The following is a 27,887-nucleotide window of genomic DNA, read 5'->3' on the forward strand; positions in this document are numbered from 1 at the left end:
ATTCCACTTTGCTTTATTTTAACTAAGGATCTTTCCATTAACTTTTTCCCACTTCAGGTCCTAGAAAAATCCCTGGTCTGTTCTTGCCAGAGGAACATCATCAGGCACCCCCTTGTGGGTCTCCAACTCCCCTTTCTGAAAACAAAGACAAACCACTGAGCGTGATTATTTTAGGTCATATGGAGATTACATCCCTGTGAAGCCCACCCAACTCTCCTGAAGCTCAGGGGTCAGCGTCATGCAGAGAAGTGTTTTGTGCAGGAAGTCGTATTGCCAAATAATTGCATCTGTGACATTTTTTAACCTGTTGGCTGCCTAAAATCAAAGAACTTGTGGAAACTCCTGTCTCTGCTCTTCTGCAGTGCTGGGACCAGGCCTATTGAGAAAGTGGGGCCAAGACAACACAGCACTAGAGGACGTGGTGAAAGGAAGCATTCTCTTCCTCTGAACCTATCTCCATAGTCACTGTGCTTCACCTTGGAGACAACCTGCTCAGCCTCAATGGGCTTCGATGTGCTCCTGGATCAAGCTGGAAGTCTGGGGAGATTTCAGATCCTTCAGATTGCATTCTTTTTTGTCGCCAATGTGATAGCGTACTGTCATATTCTGTTGGAGAACTTCACTGCAGCCATCCCTGGGCATCGCTGCTGGGTCCCCCTCCTGGACAACCACACCACCTCTGGCAATGACTCTGACATCCTCAGCCAAGATGCCCTCCTGAGAGTCTCCATCCCGCTGGACTCAAACCTGAGCCCAGAGAAGTGCCTTCGCTTCACCCATCCCCAGTGGCAGCTCCTTCATCTGAACAGGACCTTCCCCAATGTAAGTGAGTCAGACACAGAGCCCTGTGTGGATGGCTGGGTGTACGATCAGAGCTCCTTCTCCTCCACCATCGTGACTAAGGTAAGAGTCCTCAGTTAAATCTTCTGCGTATAAAGAAGTAGTGAAGGTGTTTGGAGTTAACACGAAGCATGTATTTGAACTTCTGTTATCCATTGTATCCCACATGGTACTGTTCAGACCTTTCTACATTCATTCAGTAGTTAGCAATTGCTTTTCATCTGTACTACAAGAGTCAAGTGTGCTAATATTGAGTTTAATGATCATACTATCCAGCAATCTACCTAAAAACTTAATCTATTAGGGAAACCTGCAATTTTTCAGCTGTGGTTGGTGAGGTTTTGGGCAATACAGAAATGGAGGCTGAGCATTTAAGTGGCAGAGAATTGACAATTGATTCCATAATGAACAAGTAAGAGATACAAAAATAAGTTTAAAAATGCAGACCTAACTGATGATCTGAGTTTTAAAAAAAGTCCCAGCTGATACTACAGATAACTCAGGAACTGACCACCAAATTATGATGATGGCAAACAATCCAGAGGACTGGTTGACCTTGCCAAACTAGGGGAACAGTGCCCCCCTACATATTGCCCTTTTAAATTAATTGATTGGAAATGAAAATCAACCATTTGAAGCACTTCCTTCAAATAAATATGGCAAAAATGGAGTTTTGCTTGGGCTGAATTCTAGTGATATTTGCTGACTTAAAGCTTAGAAGAGGCCGGCGCCATGGCTCACTAGGTTAATCCGCCTGTGGCACCGGCACCTTGGGTTCTAGTCCTGGTTGGGGTGCCGGATTCTGTCCTGGTTGCTCCTCTTCCATTCCAGCTCTCTGCTGTGGCCCCAGAGTGCAGTGGAGGATGGCCCAGGTCCTTGGGCCCTGCACCGCATGGGAGACCAGGAGAGGCACCTGGTTCCTGGCTTTGGATCAGCGCGGTGCGTCAGCCATGGTGGCCATTTCGGGGGTGAACCAGTAGAAGGAAGACCTTTCTCTCTGTCTTTCTCTCTCACTGTCCACTCTGCCTGTCAAAAAAAAGATTAAAAAGCTATACAAGAGGCATATGAAACCTGCATGTACTTTCAAATGGCCAGAGCAAACTACAGGAAATTCACTTTTGTGCATATACCTTTTGCACCATTTGAACTGTCAAAGGCAAGTTCAGGAAAAGTAAACAAACAAACAAACACACAAACAAAAAAACTTCACAAAGCTGTAGAAAGTAGAGCAGTACCACCAGAAATGCTGGAAATTGCCATCCAAAATTTAAGCCTCTAGAAAAAACAGCTGCTTTCAAAGAAGAATAAGAAAATTTTGTCAGCACCTAAAATATTAACTGCCTAAAAATCATTCTGCAGCTCGCTTGGACATTTACAGTAAAGGAACATTAACTGTGACACTGGATGACAAGCTACTAAAGCCAAGTTTTTGAATGATAGACTTTGCCCCCACAAGATGCAGAAATAGGTCATCGGAATCCCTTGAACAAACTAACAAAACTAAACGATGGTGTCCATTTGGAAGAGTCCTAGACACTGCTCTTTTGGAAGAATCCTAGTTAAACTTCTACATAGCCCAGATCATCATCTGAAGACATATATTTCAGTTGCGCTAAACTTTACAAAAAGACAGATCTTTGGGTCAGAATACAGAGATTTGATTGTGCATGGATTTAAGTCAAGTGGAAATGATTCATTTTAATTGAGAAACTTTGTCGAAAATATCCATTCTAAGGAAGCTTTGGTATCAAATGAAAAGAGTTATGAATTTACTACTGAGTCAGTAACCCTGAAGAATAACACTGACTCAAGTCTTCTAACTAAAGAGTATCAAGAACTAAAGATTCCAGAAAGTAACCAGAAGCAATGGCAATGTAAGAGAAAGAATGTGTGTGTCAAGGGTTCTGCCACATTCTCATATCAGTGGCACGTTCCAGAGCCAGCCCTGGTTGATACAGAGCAGAAACATAGCACTATTGAGCAACTTGTATTTTCCGTTTCAAAGCAATAACACCGAGCTACACTACCTGGATGATTACATGAGCTGTTTTAGAGCTCCAGTTGTAAAGAATGACTTTGCACCTGCTTGTCAGCTGTTAATACCTTATAGCCCACTTGCCTCTTCCCAGCAGCAGTAAATATCCACTATTCCACTTCAAAATTTGTAGGTTTCAACATCCTCTTCAAAAAAATGAATGCATTTCATTTAAAGGAAGAATTTATTCCATATTAAAAAATTTACACAGTTGAGGTTCAAATAAGTTATTTCTGGTACTGAATGAAAAGAAACAGATACATGGCATAAAATATGTAAACTTCAAATAAGCAGGTAACCAAACTGTGGGTAGTTTCAGGAAAGGACTAGCTTATCTGAATAAGTTATACCAATGCAGTGATAAGATCACCTACCTTTATGATTATGAAATCACAGATCATTACATCTACTTGGTAGTGGGATGTGGAAAGATTGATGTTAATAGTTGGCTTAAAAATCCAACAATCCATGGGAGTTCAAGAATTACTGGAAAATATGTTGGAGGCAATAAACACAATCCATCAACGTGACATTTTTCACAGTGATCTGAAACCGCTAAATTCCTGATAGTGAATGCTAAAGCTAACTGACTTCATAATTGCAAACCAAATGCAACCAGATACAAGTATTGTTAAAGATTCTCATATTGGCACAATTAATTATATGCCACCAGAAGCAACCAAAGATATGACTTCCTCAAGAGACAATGGGAAATCCAAGTCAAAGCTAAGTTCCAAAGTCATTTGGATATGGCTGAAAATCCAATGAGAATATTTCAGGCATAGTGCCAAAAACTGTTGTGTGAAGGATCTCTGTGAGATCCCAGTGGAAAAAAGGGGCCATTGAAGAAGGATGTTCTTTTCTCTGAAGGGAAGAGAGAACTTCCACTTTTCATATATAGCCCTGTCTATATATGAACATATGTTATGAACATATATGAGCACTGTAGTAGTGGTGAAAGTCATGATTTTTCATCATCCAAAACTTCTCAAAAAATTGAAAAAAGATGATGTGCTATTCATAAATTGTCATATAACACTGTAAAATATATTAGACATACTCTTAATTATTGGTGGAAATAAAGTCTTGGAAACAGCTTCATTCTGAAATGTTATCAGCAAAAGAATGTAGTAGAATTGTCCTCAAAAGAAAACTAAAAATAACCACCACTATATACATTAAATTGTAGAATTGTTTTCCTGTTGTATGCTTACCTGTATAATCTATTTGATAGTATTTCACACTTGGAATAGTGGGTAGAGAGCTGAAATATATTCTGAAGAACTATGTAAATAAAGATCCATATCATGACACTAAAATTTCGAAGTTGTAAAATTATTTTTTCAGGCATATATGTTGTTGGCATGGCAGCACAGTTCTTTATTAAAAACAATTGGATTAAGAGAAGACATGAGAATGGATGTTGCCCAATTAATTTTGGAGGAAAAAATCCTAAAGGATTTGAGTTCCTAAATATATACAGTTCTTTAAGTACTTACGGCACTGATAATGTCCATATTTGTATGTACCTGCTCCACCATGGTTATTGCTGTTCACAGTAACCGAAACAGAGTATCAACCAAGATGTCCATCATAAGCTGAATGGATAAAGGAAATGTGATTTACACAAAACAGAATTCTCTTCAGGCATTTAAAAAATCCATTAGCATCAAAATGGAGAAAACATGCTAAGTGAAGAATGGCAGACACTGAAGCACAAATATTACACACTCTCCCTCTTTTGTGACAGCCTACAAAAACCTCAGTATGAACACAGAATGTAGATTACTAGAGGCTTGGAGAGATGAGAGGAACAGAGGGAGTTTGAATTTAAAAAATAATAGGAGAAATTGGCAGTGGTTTATGGATTGTGACAAATATGTAGGATTTTAATAATAGTGGAAGCTGCATATGTTCTATATGGGAACTCTTTCTATAGTTCTAAAATTTTTTTAAAACATTTAAAACAATTGCAAAATTAAAAGTTTTAAGAGCAAAAAATGGATTAATTTAGTAATTAAATATAAGCTGTTGAGTGATACATTAATGACACAGTGAAGATTTCCTAGGAGAGAAAAAAAAACACATTTTTCCCATTGTTTATATTTTGGTAACTGAAGTTTTTTTAAAAAATTTATTTATTTATTTGATAGACAGAGTTATAGAGAAAGAGGCAGAGACAGGGATCTTCATCTGCTGGTTAACTCCCCAAATGGCTGCAACAGCCAGGGCTGGGCCAGACCAAAGCCAGGAGCCAGGAACTTCACCTGGGTCTCCCACTTGGGTGCAGGGGCTCAAACATTTAGGCTATTCTCTGCTGCCTTCCCAAGCACTTTAGCAGGGAGCTGGATTGGAAGTGGAGCAGCGGGACAATGACTGCAGCCCATAAGGGAAGACAGTGTCATAAGTGGCTGCTTAGCCTGCTGCGCCACAACACCAGCCCATGAAGTTTCTTGCAATTACATTTTATATGATTTTAATTGTGGTACCCAAAGAATGTGTTGACCTTAATGCAGTAAAGGGAGTTGATGCTCTCAGTGGAAAACTTATGAAGACATGTAGACACATGGTTACAGACTATTGGAAGAGGCTTGCATTTGAAGGATTGAAATAACTTCCGTATTTCTAGAGTGTGGACAACCATAGGGGAGTGTTTGTAGACCAGGTTGGAGAGGAAGGCTGGACCCCATAGCAGGAGATCGTGTGTATCATATGGAGGAGTTCCAGCATAGGGCTGAAGCTCTCCTAAAACTCTGCTGTGCTGTTTTCTCCCAGTGGGACCTCGTCTGTGAATCTCAGTCACAAAAATCAGTGGTTCAAACCCTGTTCATGAGTGGGTCGCTGCTGGGAAGTCTGATATTTGGCTATCTCTCAGACAGGTAAGAGTCATCTCACTTTATTTTGGGCTGTTGGTCACATGATGCATGCATTTATTTATTTCAGAAATCTTTGATGAGCTTATGTTGTGTGCTTTATATTGTACTGCATACTCACTTCCATTTCTGAACTCGGAACTACAACCAAATATGAATATTTGCTATGTGACTTAGGGATGATAATTTGGTGTGATTAGTCTGCTCATTGTGTGTATGAAGGAAGGCATAGGAAGCCATCTAAATCCAATTCAAACAAGCTTCAGGAGTGATTTTACAAGCATTTTCTTGTATATGAGTTGTATGAGTGGGGATAGTTCAATAAAAGCAGAAGAGGATTTTAGGCAGAAGCTTCCTGCATGTTCAAAAGCATAAATTTGTGAAATGGTGTTCTTGACCTTGGCAAGACCCTGTGAGATACACGATGGGCACTTCAAGATGGGTCATCATTTTATACCTGCAGCAGGGGTACACATGTGCACTAGGTAGTCATCCTTACAAAATCTGTTGGTTGTGAAGCAAAATGGCCCTGATGGTATGGTAAGATATTACACCTGTAACCTGAGAGCTGATCCTTGTGAAATAGCCCCAGTAGATATTTTTGGAACCCTGAATTCAGGACGACACCACTTGTGTATGAGAGTTTTGGGGCTTGTTTCCTGGCAGGACTCTTTCAGAAGGAGGCAGTCAACCATGCCTCAAGCATGTCTCTCCCAAGAATACTCAGAGGACTCGGGTGCTCAGGACCTTCCAGGAGTCTTAGTTAAATCTTGCGACCTTTAAATCAGCACAGTGAAGTATTACATGTGTACATATGTGGTTCATGTTCCCAGGTTTCAGACTCAGTTCTTTGTACTACTACAATTCAAACTGTAGAATGAGTGAATGAGTAAGTGAATGAATGAAATGACTTAATGAAACGTGCATAAGATTTCTTGAATATAAGTACAGGTTATCCTTATTAACAGTAGAATGAGAAAAATGTGACATATAATATGGATTTATTTTTAATGTTTGTTTATTAAGAGAGAGAGAATATGAATGAATCTTCCATTGTTGGTTTACTTGCCAAATGCCTCCAACAACCAACAATGGGCTTAAGTTGAACCCAGGACTGCAGAACTGCAGCCAGCTCTCCCAAGTGGAGGCAGTGGCCCAAACACTTGAGCCATCACCAGCTGCCTCCCAGAATGCGTTAGTAAGAAGCTGGATCAGAAGCAGAGTAGATGGGGACTGGAACCACACTCCCATATAAATGCAAGCATCCAAAATGGCAGCTTAACTCACTGCTGCACAGTGCCTACCTTCTCGTAAAATTTGTATTCATCAATAAAAAGCAATTATCACATGCAAAAAATAGAGGAAGCATTATATGATGTAGGATTACGTACTACATATTTCCAATGTTTCTGAAGATCAAAAGCTAACAAATTAATATTTGATTTCAAAAGTTGTTTACTAAATATCTTTTGTGACAGGGTACAGATGGGCTGCTTTTGTAGGAGCAGTGTTGTATTTTGACCTGGGCCTGGTTAATTGGGTATGTTATTTAAAGAAAGCCCTCACCTTTTCAGTGTGGAGACCAAAGTACAGATATCTTGATGTCATTCTTTACTGCTCGACACAACATATTAGCCCTCTATCTTCAGTGTATATATTTTGTGACAGATATTTGTGATAATTGTGCATATTGCATTTACTTGTATATGGTTTCCCCTGGAGCAGGAGTCTTCCCAGTTATGGTTGGCTGAGAGATTGACAAACTGACAGGGAGGGTTATAGCTCTGATTTATTTATTCCATCAGGTCCCCAGTGGAATGTTACATGTGTTAAATGTTTATCCTATATTTCAACATGTATCATCTTTTGTCAAGTTTTCCATGTATTATTTTTCTTCCTAAATAATTTGTTTCTTAGGTATGGGCGGAAGGGGATATACATGTGGTGTCTCCTCCAGATGGCCATTGCTGACACCTGTGCAATCTTTGCTCCCACCTTCATCATCTTCTGCACTCTACGCTTCTTGGCTGGGTCCTCTATTGGAATTATTATGTCAAACTCTTTAATTCTCAGTAAGTCAATAATTTGAGGCTCTCATTTGATCTATACTTTGAATTCAACTTGAGATTTTTTGGTCTAAATTTGTAATTGTGTATATGTTTTCTTCCAGTAACAGAGTGGACCATGCCCAAATCAAAACATATAGGAGTAACACTAACATTTTGTTCATTCAGTATTGGGCAGATGCTTCTGGGAGGATTAGCTTTTGCCATTCGAGACTGGCACACACTGCATCTGACTGTGTCTATACCTTTGTTTGTCCTCTCATTGCTCTCCAGGTATGGACAACCACAGGGGAGACTGGTGGGATAAGAGAGGAAAATCCCAACACTTAAGATCTGTTTGGTCCCTGACATGATCCTGAGCCATGGTTCTGATTCACACCTTCTGTCCAACTTGAGATGTAAAAGAGGGAGAGGAGTGATGTTTCCCCTGGGAGGCTGCCTCATGGTAGTCATTACTGTGGTTAAAGACAGAATTATTTATGAAATAATTTAATAGAAAAAATATACACTTAGACTTGAAACAAAGACCTTATTTATTGAACTTTTGAAAGCAGTGCATGATGGGGATTATTTGCTGGCTCTTGTAAATGGGAGTACATGAAAGAAATGGACAATCAATTCCCATAACTATTTGAAACAAGAATAGCATGTTTTCTTTAGCACTAAGAATTAACATGGAGATGGCTTCAGGCGAAATTCCAAAATAGGACCTCCAACACTTGGAGCCTAAATGAAACTGGCAAAATGTTGTCAGAGCCACCATTTTCAAAACTCTGTAAACTCGAAGAATTTTTATGTCAAGAAAAATACTCAAGTACCCATAAAAACAGTGAGATTGAGGATGTTTTAACATACCCCATTACACTCCCTACTCTACAGGTGTGTTATACTCTTGAAGGAAAAATGACTTATATTCTTGGTATTAGAGGGAGAAGAATTGAGTTGTTTCATAGCCTCATCCATAAAGAGCTGTCATTATTTCAACAATCTGTTGATTTGCCTAAGAACCCATTGTATTTGACCTGACTTAAAACTGCCCAGAGTAGTAAAAAAAAAGTTATTTCACTGGAGTATCTGAGGCAAGGTTCTGGAGAGCCGTGGGGATGTGGTGGAGATGTTATGGAGCACTGAGATACATAAGGGCCTTGGAGAAAAAGGGAACTAAGCACATAGTGTTCATCGTACCTACTGGCAAGATTAGCCCTAAACCAAAGGGAACGTTGTTTAGTAGAGAATGGATAAGCTGGAGTCCTACTCCTGCCACAGAGATATGAAGCATTTGCTGCTGGATACGCCTGCAGTCCTCACAGTGCCAGAACACATTTTGCAGAGCTTAAGGCTTACCCCGTGTCTCTATTAACCCAGAGAAAGAGCCTAGCACATGTTATAACTTCCCCTACTCAGGCTTTTGCTGCACAGTGCCTTCTTGAGAACCTATACACTCAGGGTTCTGTAAAGCAATCAAGATCTGCCCCAAGATATTCATCCAACCCAGCCATACAAACTACCAGAGTATCCCTGCCACCCTCGTAGTGTCCCAGGAAGTACTGGGCAACCTTCTCTGACTAGCTAAGCCCACAGAGGCCACTGTATAACTGTCAGGCAGCCCTATCCATCCTCCTTCAAACCCAAAAAAGCAGCCCGACAGCCTGTTCTCTGACTGTTGGCCCCAGCCATTCACTCAAGACATCAGGAAACATCAGAGCAGCACCTCTTACACAGCAGTGAATGTGGAAAGCAGCTAAACAGTTTGGCCCACTGAGGCCCTGGGAATCATGAGTGTACCCACCCAAGTATCCAACAAGCAGCTGGGCAGTGCCCCTGAGCAGGTCATTCCAGAAGCTCTGAAAAGCCAGCCATACAGCCTTAGGACACCGGTGAGCATCCTATCTGGGCCCCCTGGTAAAACTCAGTTCCCATGCGGCTTTCAAATCTGTCAAGCAGTTTTCCCCATAACCAGGTGCCATATTGTGGTGTACCCACCTGTGCAGCCTCCATGCCCAGTAGGCATGTGGGAACTGATCCTGCCCCTCCTCTGCTGCCACGCCAGCCACATGACACCTGAATTGACTGACAGAAGTGGCCAAATCCTATACAAACCATGGAAATTGACTGGCACACAGCACCTGGAGCCAGACATACTGTGACCAGAGTGACTAGTTAACCCACCCCAACCAAGACAGCCACACCCTAGGTGGTCATATAATTCCAGCAGCACAGGTCACTAAGACAGTGACAGACATTGTCAAAATTGATTCCAGCCAAATGAGCAACACAGATGCTATATCAAATACCAGAACCAAAGCAAGTGAAGCCTACTCAACCAATACCCTAGTATACAGCACCAGGAGAAAGTCTTTTATTATGAAAATTTCCCTAAAAATTGAGAATAAAAGCAATGGGTCAGTGAAGCATATAATGAACACAGGGACACAAGAAGCATGAAATAACAAGGTAACGTGGATGCCTTGAAAGGAGCATGACAACCATCAATAGATCACAAAGCAAAGTGGATTGATGATTGCCTGAAAATGAATTCGAAGTAATGGCTTTAAGGAAAGTCAATAAAATAGAAAAGAATATAGTCATACAATTGAACAAAATTAGGAAGAGAATACATGATATCTATGATAAATGGGTAATTAACCAACAAAGGAACCCAGGAGGATTCTTGGAGCTAAAGAACTTGGTAAATTAAATTAAAAATACAGTGAGAGGCTCAACAATAGAATGCATCAAGAAGAAGAAACATATAATTTCAGACAAAGGGTGGGTATTCTGAATTTAAAGACAGGACTTTGGAAATAATCCTGTCAACAAAAAGAAAAAAAATAAAGGAGCACAAAGAAGGTAGCATGAGTTAAGTAAGACTTGTCTCCTCAAAACTCATGTAGATGTTTAAACTCTGATGTCTTAATGTTAGTGATGGATGGAACCAAGGATGGAGACCTCATCCAATTGTGGCAGATAGCAGATGGGTCAGTGGGAAGTACTTGGATCACTGGTGGTGTGTAGAAAAATTTTAAATAACCTAACAATGAATTTCAAGGGCCTAGAAAATCAACTCCAAAATAAGTAGAAGGAAATAAATAATACTGATTAGAGAATAATTAGAAAAGATAAAGAAATATTAATGAAATGAGAAGTTGGATTTTTTTTGACAGGCAGAGTGAACAGTGAGAGAGAGAGAGAGACAGAGAAAGGTCTTCCTTTTCCATTGGTTCACCCCCCAAATGGCCGTTGTGGCCGGCATGCTGCGGCTGGTGTACCACACTGATCCGAAGCCAGGAGCCAGGTGCTTCTCCTGGTCTCCCATGTGGGCAGGGCCCAAGGACCTGGGCCATCCTCCACTGCACTCCCAGGCCACAGCAGAGGGCTGGACTGGAAGAGGAGCAACCGGAACAGAATCCGGCACCCCGACCGGGACCAGAACCTGGGGTGCTGGCGCCACAGGTGGAGGATTAGCCTATTGAGCCGCGGCGCCGGCTGAGAAGTTGGATTTTTAAAAAAGATTTATTTATTTATTTGAAAGGCTGAGTTAGAGAGTCAAAGAGGCAGATACAGATTTTCCATCTGTTGGCTCACTCCCCAGATGGCTGCACAGCAGAGGCTGTCTCCCACGTGGGTGCAGGGGACCAAGGACTTGAGCCATCGTCCACTGCTTTCCCAGGGGCATTATCAGAGAGCTGGAGCAGAAGAGGAACAGCTGGGTTTCAAACCAGTGCAGATAGGATGTCAGCATTGCAAGCAGTGGCCTAACCTGTTTTGTCACAAGGCCAGCCCCAAAGTGGGTCTTTTAAAAGACTAATTAAGAAAAAAGGACTAATTTTAATAAAATCAGAGATGAAAAACCTTATTACAGATGATACTAGAGAAATATAAAAAATCATTAGGAACTGTTATGAAAACTCATGACTACAATTTGGAAAACCTAGAAGAAATGGGAAGTCTGGAAACATAAACACAGTTGAATCATGAAAATATAGAAAACCAAAACAGACCAATAACCAATGATGAGATTTAATCAGTTACAACTGGGATCTCAACAAGGAAATGTCCAGGACAAGATGGTTTCAGTACAACATTCTAAAAACTCTCATGGAAGAACTAAAGAAATTCTGAAATCATTCCAAAAATCTGAAGGAGGATAGGAGACACTCTTACAAATTCGTTATCAACTTTAGTATTACCTTGATTCTAAAACCAGAGGAGGAGACAACAAAAATGAAACCTGCAGATCAATATTCCTGATGAACATAGATGCAAAAATTCTTTTAAAAACTCTAGCAGATCAAATACAGCAACACATCAAAAAGATCATTCACTCTATCCCAACAATGCAGGAATGCTTTGACATATTCAATTCAATAAATATACTGTATCATATCAACAGAAAGAAGAACAAAAATCATGTTACCTCAATAAATGCAGAGAGAGTATTGGATAAAATACAACATCCTTTCATGTTAAGAAAAAAAGCCTTAAACAAATTAGGTTTAGAAGGAACATACCTCAACAAAGAACAGACTACATTTATTAAGCCCACAGCCAGCATAATTTTGAATTGGGAGAAGCTGGAAGCATTTCCACTAATACCTGGAACAAGACAAGGATTTCCATTTTTGCTAATCCTGTTCAATAGAGTACTGGGATATTTAGCCAAAAACTAGGCAAGAGAAAAAAAAAATACTAGGCATACAAATAGTAAAGAAGAAAGTAAAATTATTCTCATTAGTAAATGATACGATTTCGTATATAAAGAATCAAAAAAATAAACCCAAGGTCTTATTAAAATTGATGAGTGAATTCAGCAAAGTTGCAGGGTACAAAATCAACATACAAAAATCAGCATTTTTATACTCAACAGTGGTTTCACTAAGAAAGAACCTGTCAGAGCAATCTCATTAACAATAACTATAAAACAATTAAATACCTTGGGATAAACTTAACCAAGGATGTAAAAGACCTCTACAGTGAAAATTGCCCAACATGAATGAAAGAAATTTAAGAATACACCAAGAAACAGGAAGACACCTATGTTGATGGATTAGAAGAATTAACATTATCAAAATGTATATACTATTCAAAATTGCTTTTAGATGCAGTGCAATCCCCATGAAATACCAATGTCATTCTTAACAGAATTAGAAAAAATAATCCTAGAATTCATATGGAAACACAGAAGACTCCAAATAGCCAAAGCAATCTTGAAAAATAACACAACTGGATGCATCACAATACCAGATGTCAAGACATACTGTGGTTCTAAGTAACCAAAACATCATGTTATTGGCAAGAAAAAAAAGACATTATATAAAAAGTAACAGAATAGAAATATGATTATAAAATTTACTCTCTTGAGGTGGTTTTCTTCTAGTAGTCCTTGTTGTTTTTAGTGTTTTTGTCATGGAAGGGTGTTGAAATTTGTCAAATTCTTTTTCTCATAGTTGAAAAGATCATGTGAATTTTCCTCTCTGTATACTTTTAGTCAGGTGTATTACACTGATCAATTTTTGTATATTGAACCATACTTGCTCTCCAGGACAAATCCCACTTAGTCTTCATGCATAATCCTTTCAATTTACTGTTGAATTCATTCCTCTAATTTTTTGTTGATGATTGTTTCATCAGGTTTCATAAAGGATATCAGACTATAGTTTTCTTATAGTGTGTTCATCTGGCTTTGATATCAGGGTGATGCTGACATCATAGAATGACAAAAAAGTCACATGTTGGGTTATTCCATTCATATGAAGTACCTTTGATAGGCAAATCTATAAAGATAGAAAGTAGCTCGGGATCCCCAGGGGTGGCAGAAGAAGAATGGGGAATGAATGTTAACTTGTAGGGGATTGTTTTTCAGGAGGTGATGAGAATTTTTGGGAGTTAGGGAGTGATACTATTTGTAAAACCATGTGATTAATTTTAAGCTACTAAATCTGGAATTTTGTGATTTGTAGATTTTATGTTAATAACAAAAACTTGAAACTTGTATGGATGGTTTGTATCATTGTTCACTACTCACTGTTTTCTACGATTACTTAAACACTTGCTGATGGTCAGATCCATCTCACCCATTAGGAAGACCATTCCAGTGGAGGAGGCACATGTGATTAGAAGTTACCCTACTAGAATTTATAATGTTAGAATTATATGGGAGGGAAAAGAACCTTAAGTGACAGTTAAGCCATTGAATGTTAACTGATTCTTTGTTCTTTTATCAGGAGGCTGGTGGAGTCTGCTCTGTGGCTGGTTACCACCAACCGGCTGGAGGAGGGCACCAAGGCACTTAGAAGGGTTGCACGCATCAATGGAAAAGAGAGTGCTGGAGAGATCCTGACTGTTGAGGTGATTTGGGATGGGGAGCTGGTGACTGGGATAAAATGCCATGACCTCACAACCTCCTCAGTTGGGTTCCTGGAAAGACTGCAAGCCCAGAGTTAGAATTCTGTGAGTGGGTGATAACATCTCTCTCTTGATTCCCCATTGATTTGTCATTGCAGGGAAGGGACATTAATTTGAACATAGATATTTTAACTCATTGACAAATTATACATAATAGTTTGAATAAATTCCTTATTAACATTACTTTGAACATGTAAGAGAAAATAATTAAAACACCTTTGATATCTCTATTTCACTAGCTCATGGTCCCTGTTAGGGTAATAAGAAAGCCAATAAAAGACAAGATAATTGTCCTTGCAGAAAATGACATTAAAATATGATTTTGACTTATGCATTTCTTCAGTAATTAAGTATTATTATGCATCATATGTAAGCCACTTGCTGATCAACGCAATATAAGTATGGCAGTAGGATGGATGATAGCATTTATATTCTCCTCACTAGAGGGATTGTATCTGTACAAAAAAGTATCTGAACAGGCTTTCCCTTTTTTCAAATTTCTTTTCTCACTACTCAAGACCAGATCCTGATGTGACCCATTCAAGCACTGTCTCACTCATTACTATAAAAATACAAATGTACCTACAGTGTACCAGCATGGTAACAGGTATTACTAAGTGAGTAAATCAGAGTTGCTGCCAGAAAGTAACTTACATTTTACTATGGGCACCAAAATTAAGACACTATTATATAGAATAGCTGTTATGACAAGGTTATGTAAACAGCATTTTTTGAGAGAACACAAAGTAGTATCCACTGTGTCCTCAATAGGCCAGGAAAAGAGTAGGAATTAACTGATAAAAATGTAAAAGAAAGGCATTGCAGGCATAACACAAACTAGTTGATAGCCGCACAACAGATAACTGGTACCATATAAACCATGAAAGAAACAAAATGCTTTGTAGAATAATATGTTAATAAAGAAAAACACAAAGTTACTATCTTCTGGGTCTAATGACTGTGTTTCTCTGACTTGTTAGGTAAATTGTTGCACGCAAATATCCCCCAAAGCCTTAATTCATTATAGCTTAAATTTAAAGGCTGTAATCTTTTGTAAAAAAAATTATTTAATTATTTGAAATTCAGAGCTACACAGAAAGAGCACTTTCATTTGCTGGTTCATTCCCCAGATGACCACAATGGCCAGGGCTGCACGCAGAGCTTCTTCTAGGTCTCACACGTGTTTGGCAGGAACCCAAGAACTTGGGCCATCTTTCTCTGTTTTTTTTTTTCCCAGGCCATTAGCAGAGAGTCAGATCAGAAGTGGAGCAGCCAGGACACAATCTGGTACCCATATGGGATGCTAGTGTCACAGACAGTGGCTTTAGCACTTACATCACAATGCCGGCCCCCAAAGAGTATAATCTGAACATGAAAATGAGGTTCAAGTGATGATGGATCACTTAAATGTAGTTCTCTATTGATGGCACCTTTGTCAATGTCCTCAGCACATCTAATGAAGTAGATACAAGCATGGACTAACTACTAACCTAGAACAACAGATGTCACGATCTTTTATAGTCTGCCCATGGAAGTAGCATTGCATCACTTTTGCTACATTCTATTTAATAGAAGCGACCCACACTTGAGAAGAAGGGATTACACAGAAGTTTTAATTCCAGAAGGTGGTATTAAGGATTATGATTCAAAGCTGCTCACTTCAGTTTTCACATGAAAAAAAGTCTGTTTTATCTGAATTTACACTATGTCCACCTTATTCTTAAGTGACATTTTTATGTTTATTTTTGTGAAAGAGAGGAAGGGTTGGAGGGAGCAATGAAAGATAGTTTCTCTCTACTTGATCATTCCCCAAATGCCTGCAATAGCCAAGGCTGGGCTGGGCATGAAACCGGGACTCAGGAATTCAAATCCAGGTCTATCATGTGGGTGGCAGGAACCCAATCACATAAGCAATCATCATTACCCTCCAGGATCAGCTTTACCAGAAAGAGCAGGATTCAGGATGAGAAGCCAGAACCAGGAATCAAACCCACGTCCACTGATGTGGGACACGAGCACCTTAATCACTAGAATAAACATCCACTCCCACTTTGATCTCAGAATCTATTCCCGCATGTATTCCACCGCTAGCATGTGCTAATTACTACTACAGCTCTGTGCATCTGAGCCCCTTTCCTACCTCAAAAGGCAAAATACTTCCCCAAGCAGATATTTTGTTCTTTACTGTAGTCACTGGTCTGGTAGGAGGGAAATGGTGATAGAACACAGCAGGGGAGGAATATGTGTTCTTACCAGCATAAAATTCTGCATCATCGTCTTGAAACAAGGTGGGAGTACTAAGTTTTAGTAGGTATGAGTGGATGAGGCTTAAAAGGACAAGGGAGAGTGAGGATTCAAAAGAATCTAATGCCTCAACCCAGACATACCCATCCCAAAATGAGTCCTGCTTTCTCTCAATTGGGGCCACGGCATTGACTAAGGAATCCATCCAAGGTTCAGATTTCTATATTATCTTAAGCTATTCTTAAAGTTAAACCTTGAGACTTTCTCTTCACTTGTTCTGCCCTCCACCAGTGGATGATGAGCGTCTCTATGTATGCTGCTCTTTATATGCACTGTCTGGAGTTCACATTTCACTTTATAATGGTGTCAATCACTCGTCAGTTTTGCCTTGTCTTTCTTAAATGCACTAGTGGTCCCTACAATAGCATTCTGATCCCAAATTCCTAATTATTATTTTTTGAAACTTTCAAAATTCTAGATTATATACATGTCAGCACATCTTCCCCATCACTAGCCATCCCTGTTCACTTTCAGTGAAATTTTTAAGAGTTTAATCACAGAAGCATGTTCCATGAACACAGCTATGAGATATTCATGGGATGATCTAGCTCTAAATTCTCATTGTTGTATCAATAGCCTAGTATTGTTTTGCAAGGTCATAATTTCATACAGGTTATATACATTTCAGGTTGACATATGTGACTTTGAGTAAATTTTAGCTAATCCCTGCAAAAATAGAAGTTTTAATTTCATTTTTAAACTGATATGTAACAATTCTACATACTTAGGGAGTACCACAGGAGGTTTTTAATACCTATATAAATTGTGTATTATTCAAATCAGGGTAAGTCTACCTATCTCCTCAAATATTTATTATTCATTTGTGATAAGACATGAATATTCAAAATCCTTTCCTTCTTCCTTTTTCATTTTTGGAAATACATGATGGTAGTTCAAACATTTCATAGAAAGTAGACAGAAAAATAAGTTTATTTGGGTATAAAAATGTTGACAGTCATGTATATGGGAGGTCTTCAAAAAGTGCATAGGAAATGTGTGTGATGGCAAAACTGCATGGTTTTCAAATTTTTATATCAAAAAAACCTTTGAATTCCTTTATTCCACAAACTAAAGTACCCTTATTATCAGTATTTGTAGTCTCTATAGTACAGTGTCAAGGCTAAGATTCTAAGCCAGATTTGTGCAGCTCTATAACTGACTCCTTTGAAAATTCTGTTTTTCTCTGTTCATTGCTGTGGACTAGGCAATACTCATACTCCAGCCACATAGCCCCTGCCCTTTCCTCTGCCTTTAACTCTGCACTGCATTCATGAGGGGAGGCAGCATGCCTATCATACCTAGAAAAGGATTGCTTGGAAACAAATGATGAAGTAGAGGCCGGCTCAGCAGCTCACTTGGCTAATCCTCTGCCTACAGCGCCGGCACCCCAGGTTCTAGTCCCGGTTGGGGTGCTGGTTTCTGTCCAGGTTGCTCCTCTTCGATTCAGCTCTCTTTTGTGGCCTGGGAAGGCAGTGGAGGATGGCCCAAGTGCTTGGGCCCTGCACCTGCATGGGAGACCAGGAGGAAACACCTGGCTCCTGGCTTTGGATTGGGACAGCACACTGGCCGCAATGCGCTGACCATAGTGGCCATTTGTGGGGTGAACCAACAGAAGAAAGACCTTTCTCTGTCTCTGACTAACTCTGTCTGTAAAAAAACAAATAAAAAACAAATGATGAAGTAGAAACCATTCACTTGTGTGGCTTTTGGTGCATTTTCTAAAATTAGTTGGCTGTTGATAAAGGGATTCATTTCTAGAATCTCTATTCTGTACAGGATCTCTATGTCCATGTTTATTCCATTTTACTACAGCCATGCATTGTATCTGGAGGTCAGGTATTGTGATGCCTTCAGCTTTGTTGTTTTATTCAGAATTGTTTTGGCTATTATGGGCCTTATGCGCTTCTACATTAACTTTAGGATTGTTTTTTCCAGTTATGAAAAGAATGTCATTGGAATTTTGATGAGGATGACTTTGAATTTATAAATCATGTTAGGTAGAACGAAAATTTTAATAATAATATTTATTCTTCCAGTCTATGAACTTGGGAGGTCTTTCCAAATTTTGGGGTCTTCTTCAATTTTTCTCATACATATTTTATCATTTTCACTATAGAAATCTTACAGCTTTTTAGTTAAATTTATTTCTGGCTATTTTTTCTTATCTGTTATGAGTGGGACTGCTTTTCTGATTTCTTTTTACAAGCGTATTGATGTACGCAACTGCTATTGATTTTTGTATATTAATTTTATATCCTGCAATTTTACTGAATCTTTTTTATCAGATTTAACAGACTTTTGGTGGATTCTTTAGGGTTTTTTATAGAATCAGGTAATATACAGACAAAAAACTTATCTCCTTCCTTTCCTATTTATAGAAAGTTGTATTTCTTTTTCCTTGATCCTTTCTATGGCTAAGACTCTCTTACTATAAAAAAGGGAACAAACCTCTCACGTTCAGTGGATAGGACAGAAATATTGAAACTAGAGGGGCCGGCACTCTGATGCAGTTGGTTCAAGCCCTGGTCTGAAGCGCTGGCATCCCATCTGGGCATCAGTTCTAGTCCTGGCTGCTCTTCCAATCCAGCTCTCTTCTATGGCCTAGGAAAGCAGTAGAAGATAGCCCAAGTCCTTGTTCCCCTGACCCACGTCGCAGACATGGAAGAAGCTCCTAGCTCCTGATTTTGGATTGGCTCAGCTCTGGCCATTGTGGCGATCTTCCAGCGGATAGAAGACCTCTCTCTGTGTCTCTACCTCTTTCTATAACTCTGTCTTTCAAATAAATAGCATAAAATTTTTTAAAAGAAGAAACTGGAAACCAATACCTTTTCATTGTTTTCCCTTTATAATATCAATATTTGCCAGTGCTTTGGGCTCCTCATGAGTTCTATAGTTAGACTTCTATTTCTACACAACTCATCTGAGTTCCTGTTTCTCATTACACCTTTTGTACATTCTCCAAATGTGAGATAGATTAGTGAATGCCCACGTGTGGGGAGCAACTCGGACTAGACTAAGTTACTGGAATTAAGACTTATTCTATGCATCTGCTCTCCCACAATATGGCACTGGGAGAGGAGTAAACAGCTTCTACACAGCTGCCTCTCACCAACTTGACAAGCTGCAGGAGCTGCTCCTGATTGGAGGAGAGCAGCATGCTCGGCGTGTGGGTAGCAGAGTTGGGATTGGTGGAAGAGGACTATAAAGGAGGAGAGAGACAACATGCACCAGGAACATCCGGATAACATTTGAGCAGCCCCTGAGAGAGCCGGCCGGCGGTGTGCCGCTCCCCCACGGAAGTGGGGAAAGTGGCAGGGGGCACCACCCTTCCACGGAGGTGGAAGGATCGGCAGCCAACCTGGGAAGAACCAGCAGCAAACCCGGGAAGGGCCGAGCAGACAAAAGAACAGCGCAGGGTCTAGTGTCGTTCCTCCGTGAAGAGGGGGAGTGGCACCCACGGTCCTCCCTAGACAGAAGTGTCCATGCGCTTAGTGAACATGATGATTTCTCATCTTCTTGGACTTACCACTGTGCATTATTGACATCTGATAAATGCTTGTTACTTTTGTTGTTGAAGTTTGTGAGATCCAACATGCAAGAGGAGCTGGACAATGCCCAGAACAAACCATCAACATTCCAGGTGCTCCGTGCACCCAAATTGTGCCTGAGAGTCTGCTGCCTTGGCTTTGTGAGGTGAGTTCCATTGGGTGATGCTTAACTTTAAAATAATTGGAGATGAAAATTAATTTTTCTTTCAAAGACATCAGCAACATTTCTTGAGGACAGATGAACACATAAGAGAAAAACAAATGATTAAAAGGACTGTCTTTTTTTAAAGTTTTTTAAACTTTTATTTAATAAATATAAATTTCCAAAGTACAACTTTTCGATTATAGCAGCTTTTTCCCCCCATAACCTCCCTCCCACCCGCAACCATCCCATCTCCTACTCCCTCTCCCATCACATTCACATCAAAATTCATTTTCAATTATCTTTATATAGAGAAGATCAATTTAGTATATACTAAGTAAAAATTTCAATAGTTTTCACCCACACAGAAACACAGAGTATAAAGTACTGTTTGAGTACTAGTTGTACCATTAATTCGCATAGTACAACACATTAAGGACAGAGATCCCAGGTGGGGTGTAAGTGCACAGTGACTCCTATTGTTGATTTAACAATTGACACTCTTAAAATGCCACATTTCTGAATAGCCTAACAGTCTAAGATTACCCCAGCACAAAGTGTATCACTCGAGAGTAGGATTATGAGAAGCTTTAGCATAAAATATACTTTTACTTATGTTAACTTTTTGTGAAGGAAAAGTTAAGCACAGGGAAACACAAATCTTAAGTGTTCATCTACATCAGTTTTAAATCATTTATAACCTATGTAGCTGCCTTGCAGACAAGCACATTTTCAACACTGCTGTACCGTCTGTCAGGTCTCCATTTTCCCCCAATTAATAATTGTCTAAAAGCACCAGCTATTCTTTATCACCCAGATTACTTTTATCTGCTCTTGAATATCCTATAAATGGAATCATACTACATGCATAGCTTTATATATGTGAAACTCATACATTTTGCTTTGCATAGCAATTATTTAGGGTTTTTATTACTGGCAATTTTGTATTAATAGATCATAATTATTTTCCCTTCTTCAATATATGACTTTTTAATTTTTAACTTTTCCTACTTGTGGGATATTATAAATTCCTGGGCTTTAGGGATATGTGTGTGTATTTGGCCATAGTAAGCTACCAAATAGTATTCCAAAATGAGTGTACAAATGTACATGCCAACAGCAGTTACAGAAGTTTTGGTTGTTCCATGTCATTGCCAATACTAATTATTCTGAAATAAAATAATATTTAGTTATTCTAGTGGCTGTATATTGTGTCATAATGTGATTTTAAATGTCATTTTCCTGATAACTGGTAGTGAAGAAGTGCTTATGTTGCCTTACAATTGTCCATTTTTATTATGCTGTCAATTTTTTCTTATTTATATCTTTTTAGAAATATATTCTAAATGCCTTTTCACAATCTGGGAATTACCTTTCCACTCTCTTAAAGGGTGTGTTTTGATAAGCTAAATTTCACAATATTCATGAAGTTTTATTTATTATTATTATTTTTTAAAGCTTTCTTTTATTGCTAATGTTTCTGGTATCCTGCTTAAGTAATCTTTGCTATCCCAAGTTTACAGATGTTCTCTTCTCAAAACTTGTTTCACCATTCACATTTTTACCTTTTACTCATCTGAAAGTAATTTTTGTGTAGGATCTAAGATAGGGATCAAAGTTCATTCTTTCCTGATGGATTGACAGTTGACTCACCACCCAATGAAAATACCATCCTTTCTCCTTTTAATTGCTTAGGCAATTAAAGTATCACTGTGTTCCTAAATCTGTACATATAAAATTTGTATACCTTAACTAAAATTTTAAAAATTCATATTGCATAATCTGAACACAAAGAGTTCAAACATAAAAAAGAAAAACATAATCCTCACCCTTCTGTCAAATCTCTTTTCTGGTTGTTTCTCTCTTCCTGAATAAAATCTCTAACAAGCACCCTAATATCTACTCTCCTTGCCAGTAATAAAAAAAGTCCAGTTTGTTCATTCCCAAGAAAGGCCTCATCTTATCAATGAATTATTTCAGCCATGCACATGAAAGTTCAGATCTTCATTCAGAACTAGAGCATCTCTGTTTCTCTGATCTGGGACAGCCTTGGAAGACATGGGGTTGATCAGGCCGCAGGAAGACGACATTATTGACTATTCTATTTCAACATGTTGTGATATCTCTCCACCTCTCTAACCTAAAGGCAGGTGTCTCAATACCACATATTCAGAGTCAGGAAAATGAGAAGACCGAATGGGGAGGAAAGGACTGAACACTGTTAAATGCTGGAAGCTGGGCGTAGTAGATGATGAAAGTGGAACATCTTCCCTGGGCGCTTGTGTGTAGATTGTGTAGAAGCCTCCAAATGCTGTTAGTCTTTCACTCCATTTCTTGTGATGTAAGAGATCCATTTTCCTCTGGACTCTACAAATACATTTCAGGCCCCACAAATTTGGCCAAATAGATCACTTGGCCCTTTTTTCTCCATTCTTTTTTCCACTAAAATGACTTCAGGACAGGTCTCTTCTAAAACCTTTACTAGCCTGTGAACAAATCCATATATCCTGCATATATATTACTGGAAGGACACATAGCTGCCACTCTGCTTATCTAAATTCTGATGCTTTAGGCTAATAGTACATTGGTTCTAATTGTTGTATTGCTTAAAACTGGCCACTGTGCCCTTCAATCCAGGAAACCTATGGAGAGCTCTTCACTGTAACTGTTCTTCTAGTCTCCCTCACTAGGATTAAGGTGAAGAAGGACTCCACACTGAGGAACACAGAAGATAATCCCATAGGATGTTGAACATAAAGTGGAAAACCACTATTTTCCTAATTTCCAGCATTCCACCCTCTCCTTGTTCAAGTCTTAAGAACCTCCATTTGAGGTTTCATACTGGAGTATGTATATATTTGAAACTGCTTTTACCTCTTAGTAAAAACTGTAACAAAGAGCACATTTGACTTCATGTTCTACCATAGTTCATGTTTAGATCATTGCCTTAAGAAGAAATACACTATAAAGCAGTGACCACATCTGCTGGGGCCAATAGGGTCATTAATGATAAGATTTGCCTTCAAAATTGTAAGCAACATTTCTTAGGCTCTAAACTTTGTTAAATGTGTTCTTACTCCTTTATTCAGACTGGGAGCCACTGTGCCATTGATGGGCCTGATACTCAACCTGCAGGAGCTGGGGAGCAATATCTTCATGTTCCAGGTCATCTTTGGAGCTGTCACATTCATATCCAGATATTCTGCTTATTTGATGATGAAACACACGGGTCGTCGCATCAGTCAGTCCCTGTTTTTGTTCCTGGTGGGACTATTCATTGTGGTCAACACCTTTTTGCCCAGAGGTAAGAGGCAGGAATTTGGGGGGATGAAATGGTTTCTCTCAGTCCTTGGGAATTACATAAGACTTACATGCCTGATGCCAAAAAGTGCCGTTGACATTGAAAGCTGAAAGGTGGCCTGAAATTCATAAGATGGCTTGAAACTGACTCTGATAAGAAGTTGTTAGCAGGGTTTAGGCTCCCACCGAGCCAGTATCAGCAAGGGGTGGTTCTGAAACACAGGTGTCTTCATGACACACAGGATGAGCCTGGACAGCAGTTCCCACTACACAGGACCGGTTCTCCAGTGGTTATGGTACACACCTAGGGCTAATCACACTAAAACGCTCTTGGAGAGGGTAAGCCTTGCAGTTGTGGTTATATCCAGATGGGCACACAGTCCTCTCACTTCCTCTGCCTTCCTGATTTGTCCTCTGTCTCACCTTTTCATATTCACTTTTTTGAGACTGGCATTTGAGTCACTGCAAGTGCAACCCTTTTAGGAGAAGCTTGTGGCTATTGTGAAATAAAAATCCCTGGTCCAGTCAGCGAAGTGTTCATAGCAACAAAGCGAGAGTCTGATCATGTTCTATCTTTTAGCCTGTTTTGGAATCTGTCTCTAAGCAAGGAAGACATGAACAGACTTGCCCAGATTCTCATAGAATCAATTTTACAATTGAATGACATTATGTAATGTTTATGGGATCTTTATCCGTGTTCCCAGAGTAGGAACATACTTTTCATGATCTCAGACTGGTGTGGTACACTCCTCCTGGTACAAGTTTGCTGACGTGTAGGACTGCCCTCTCTATCATTTCAAGTACTATTTAGATTATTTTCATAGAATTTCCTAAGTGTATTTTTGAATTGTATTGTTTTCTCAAGATGACATAGCTTATTTCTAAATAGAATTACTAATGCAATTCTGAATTATTAATCTAGAGTCTGGGACTCTTCACACTGTCCACCCCCAAATATACTCAATCTGTTTGTTACTGTATTGGTGGCATACTTGTCCCACATCAAAAAGTGTTCCCACACACTTAACTCTAAATGTTCCAGACATGAGTCATTAACTTCTCATTTATCTGATTATAGCTCTGTGCTTTTCAGAAAATGCAGAAAAAGTAACACAATAAATACAATTATTCAAAAATGCAGGAAGAGTTGAAGCAACTGATTGAGATCTTTTCATTGACTGTTTAAGACATGACATCCTGCAGTCCAAGTTCATTTGTTTACCTTGATCTTCAGGAGCTTGCAGGCTGCACACCTTATGTTTCAGATCTGAAATCCCCCGACATCCCCCAGTAGAATCTTCTCACAGTTATTTGGAAGTTGACTGATTTCCTCACCCACTCTTTCATGATTCTCACTGGTTGTCTTGTCTCCAGAAATGCAGACTCTACGTGCGGTATTAGCAACTCTGGGACTTGGTGCTGCTTCTGCTGCCACCACTGCGTTTTCTGTCCACCATATAGAACTCATCCCAACCATGTTCAGGTACAAGAACTAAAAGAACATCTCTGTTTTCAAAACAGGTATTCTGTGGACTAATTGACATTTGTCATGGGAATAAAACTGAGACTATTTAGATGTCAGAGGACTAAATTCTAACACAAATTAATAGCAATCAATAACCAGTTATTAAAGCTAAGTTATACTTGACCGTGTGACAAGTCCTATAATGTGTTATCTCAAGAACCACTCTCCAAGAATGGCACTGCAATCATCCCTAGTTTAATAGTGAAGACATTGAGATTTCAAGCAATTACTAGCATTATACTATCAAACAGAAATCCATAGCAGTAAATGTTGCCAAGCTCATGTGTTTAATAACTTTGTTGCAGTGTCTCCCAAAATTAAATGAAGATGATAAATGAGAACTTGTGTTACTTAACCACATGTTTTTCATTGTTGTTTGCATTGTCATTTGTACTCAAAGGTCAACACTATCTGGAGTCAATAATATGTTTGGTAGAGTTGGGTCAGTGCTGGCCCCCCTCCTGATGACCTTAGTGGTGTATTCTCCCCACCTGCCCTGGATCATGTATGGAGTCTTCCCCATCCTTTGTGGCCTGATTGTTTTCTGCCTTCCGGAAACCAAGAATCAGCCTCTTCCTAACACCATTCAGGATGTGGAAAATGCGTGAGTAAATCCTGTAACTGTCATCTGAGTGAGGAGTTGCTGAGTTAACAGCTCTGTCATGAAGAAAAATGACCTTTTGGAGATTTTGGCCCATGTAGGCTCAGACCTGAGCTATTTGTCTCCATGTCCTTTAGTTCAGTAGCAGCCTCACCCCAACCCACAGAGGTGTCAGACTCCTTGCAAGGCTCTCTAGATCACACATATCATCTCACACAAGTAGGTTTAGTGGAGAAAAGACCAAAAGGATCCCCAATATAAAGGATTCATACTCTTTACCCTTATGGGAAATGCACACTCCTGACATTTTCTCATAAATCCACCAAGACTCAAATGTTTCATTTTCAACACACCAATTTTACCATCCATAAGCTCAAGGAGCACTTGATATAATGTGGGAAACAAAATGAGTTTGCCTTATGGATACAAACCTGTTTATTACTTTGGTTAGGAAGATGTATGGAACAAGCTTCCTTGCAGAGTTGACAGTATGTTTAAAGGAGCTAAGTCTGCTGGGATACCTAAGAGGTTTAGTCAAATTCACTACCAGAGGCAAAGAAACTTTGAAGAGAAGCAATTTAGTAAAATAATTTGAAATAAGGAAAAAAAGTGAAAGTACCTGTAAAATCTTCCATTGTCCCTTTGATTTTTGTTCCATGATGTCATTGATCAAATGTCTACCAAGACAACAGTGAGAGTTAAAATATTCAACACTGCCTTCTCAGGTATTTTGAGGTATCAGGACCTTTTCCAGCATAAATATGTCAATAAATAAAGGGTCTAGAATTATACACCTGGAGGCAGATGATCAGCTTGTCCTCCAGCATGCAGGATATGTACAGATATTCTACAACTTCTGTTTGCTCATTTTGTTTTTGTTTGGATTTCTTCTTCCCAGCACAAAAAAATTAAGAAGAGTAAAGCAGGAAGATATTTGCATGAAAGTAACACAATTTTAAGGAATTCCCAAGAGTGGACCTGAAGCACAAAATATAAGAAGGAAAAAAATCAAGGTTGTTCCTGTATACCTATAAAACCCACCACAATGCAGTGGACAAATGGATGCCTTTTACAATTGTGGCACTAAATATATCAATTTTCTCCAAATAATTTGTGATTTGTAAGTTTAAGTAATTCCAGCGAGCATTTGTTTGTTTTGAGTAGTTGAGAGTAGTTCCAAATTCTTCTGTAAATAACAGACAAGATGATTTAGAAAAAAAATGGAATTTTCATGTGATCTAGACATCTGACTTCTGAGTATATTTTAAAAGGAAATGAAATCACTATGCTGATTGATATCTGCCCTCTAATGGGATCAACTAAATGGCCAGCAAATAAATGGATAGATAAAAGATAGTATAGATACACAGGGACTATTATTCATCTGTTAGAAGAAGTTCATATCTTTGCAACCACATGGATGGACCTGGAGGACATTATGTTAAGTGAAATAAGCCAACTATAGAAAGACAAATACTGCATGATCCCATTCATATATAGGAGCCATAATAATTTGATTTCATAGAAATAGGGGATGGTAGTTTCCTGAAGCCGATGAGTGAGGGGAGTGTTTGGGAGATATGGGTCAACGAATATAAAATTACAGCTATGTAGGATGAGAAAATTCAAGAAAGCTATTGTACACCTGGTGACAGTAGTTGATAACATATTGTACTCTTGAAAACTGCTAAGATAGTGGGTGATGTTATCACTATAAAAATGATGACTAAGTGATATGCATATGTTAAAAAGCTAGATTTAACCATTCTGCAATGCATATATATTTCAGAAGTCATGTTTTACATAGTAAATGCACACAATTTCATCTGTGAATTCAAAAATTAAATCTGAAAACAGAAGGTACATGGGATGACAAAGAGGCTCAAATATGATGAACGCTGGACTTTAAGAAACTACAGTCATGAGAACAGCAATAGAAAATCCAACCACAAGTCTTGATAATTCCAGACCTATGCTCATGCATGTACAAATAACACCTGACACCCTGCACCAAAAGTCAGTTCTTAATTTAAAAATTATGTAATAAGCCTTTTAGAAATAAATTTAGAAAAATGACAGCAACAGAATCCTCTTCATTATAATTTTTTGCATTCATTTTCATTTTATATTTTAAACAAACATGAATCATTTTAATTATTATAAATGTCAGTTAAGACTCAACTGACAAATTACTTCAAAATATATGTGTTTATGTATTTGATATTTATCAATATGAATAAAATTCTAC

General features: G+C 38.9%; 1 protein-coding gene and 1 pseudogene across 1 annotated transcript; both read left to right on the forward strand.

The window, feature by feature from the left end:
- LOC100345029 (steroid transmembrane transporter SLC22A24-like) lies at positions 1 to 27,887 on the forward strand. The gene is made up of 10 exons (XM_002720990.5): positions 1 to 903; positions 5,651 to 5,754; positions 7,666 to 7,820; positions 7,919 to 8,087; positions 14,039 to 14,162; positions 20,101 to 20,216; positions 23,303 to 23,517; positions 24,888 to 24,996; positions 25,439 to 25,642; positions 26,538 to 27,887. Exons 1-10 carry the CDS (start codon positions 502 to 504, stop codon positions 26,596 to 26,598), a joined length of 1,659 nt encoding a protein of 552 aa, XP_002721036.2. The 5' UTR covers positions 1 to 501; the 3' UTR covers positions 26,599 to 27,887.
- LOC138847617 (dual specificity protein kinase TTK pseudogene) lies at positions 1,916 to 3,122 on the forward strand (annotated as a pseudogene).

The sequence above is a fragment of the Oryctolagus cuniculus genome, chromosome 1 (genome assembly GCF_964237555.1).
Source record: "Oryctolagus cuniculus chromosome 1, mOryCun1.1, whole genome shotgun sequence".
NCBI lineage: Eukaryota > Metazoa > Chordata > Mammalia > Lagomorpha > Leporidae > Oryctolagus > Oryctolagus cuniculus.

Bases quoted from the DNA above. Each gene is read 5' to 3' on its own strand.
- LOC100345029 (XM_002720990.5), top strand. From the start codon at position 502: ATGGGCTTCGATGTGCTCCTGGATCAAGCTGGAAGTCTGGGGAGATTT. The intron at 7,821-7,918 runs GTAAGTCAATAA...GTTTTCTTCCAG, and splicing joins GTCAAACTCTTTAATTCTCA to TAACAGAGTGGACCATGCCC. The intron at 8,088-14,038 runs GTATGGACAACC...TTCTTTTATCAG, and splicing joins GTCCTCTCATTGCTCTCCAG to GAGGCTGGTGGAGTCTGCTC.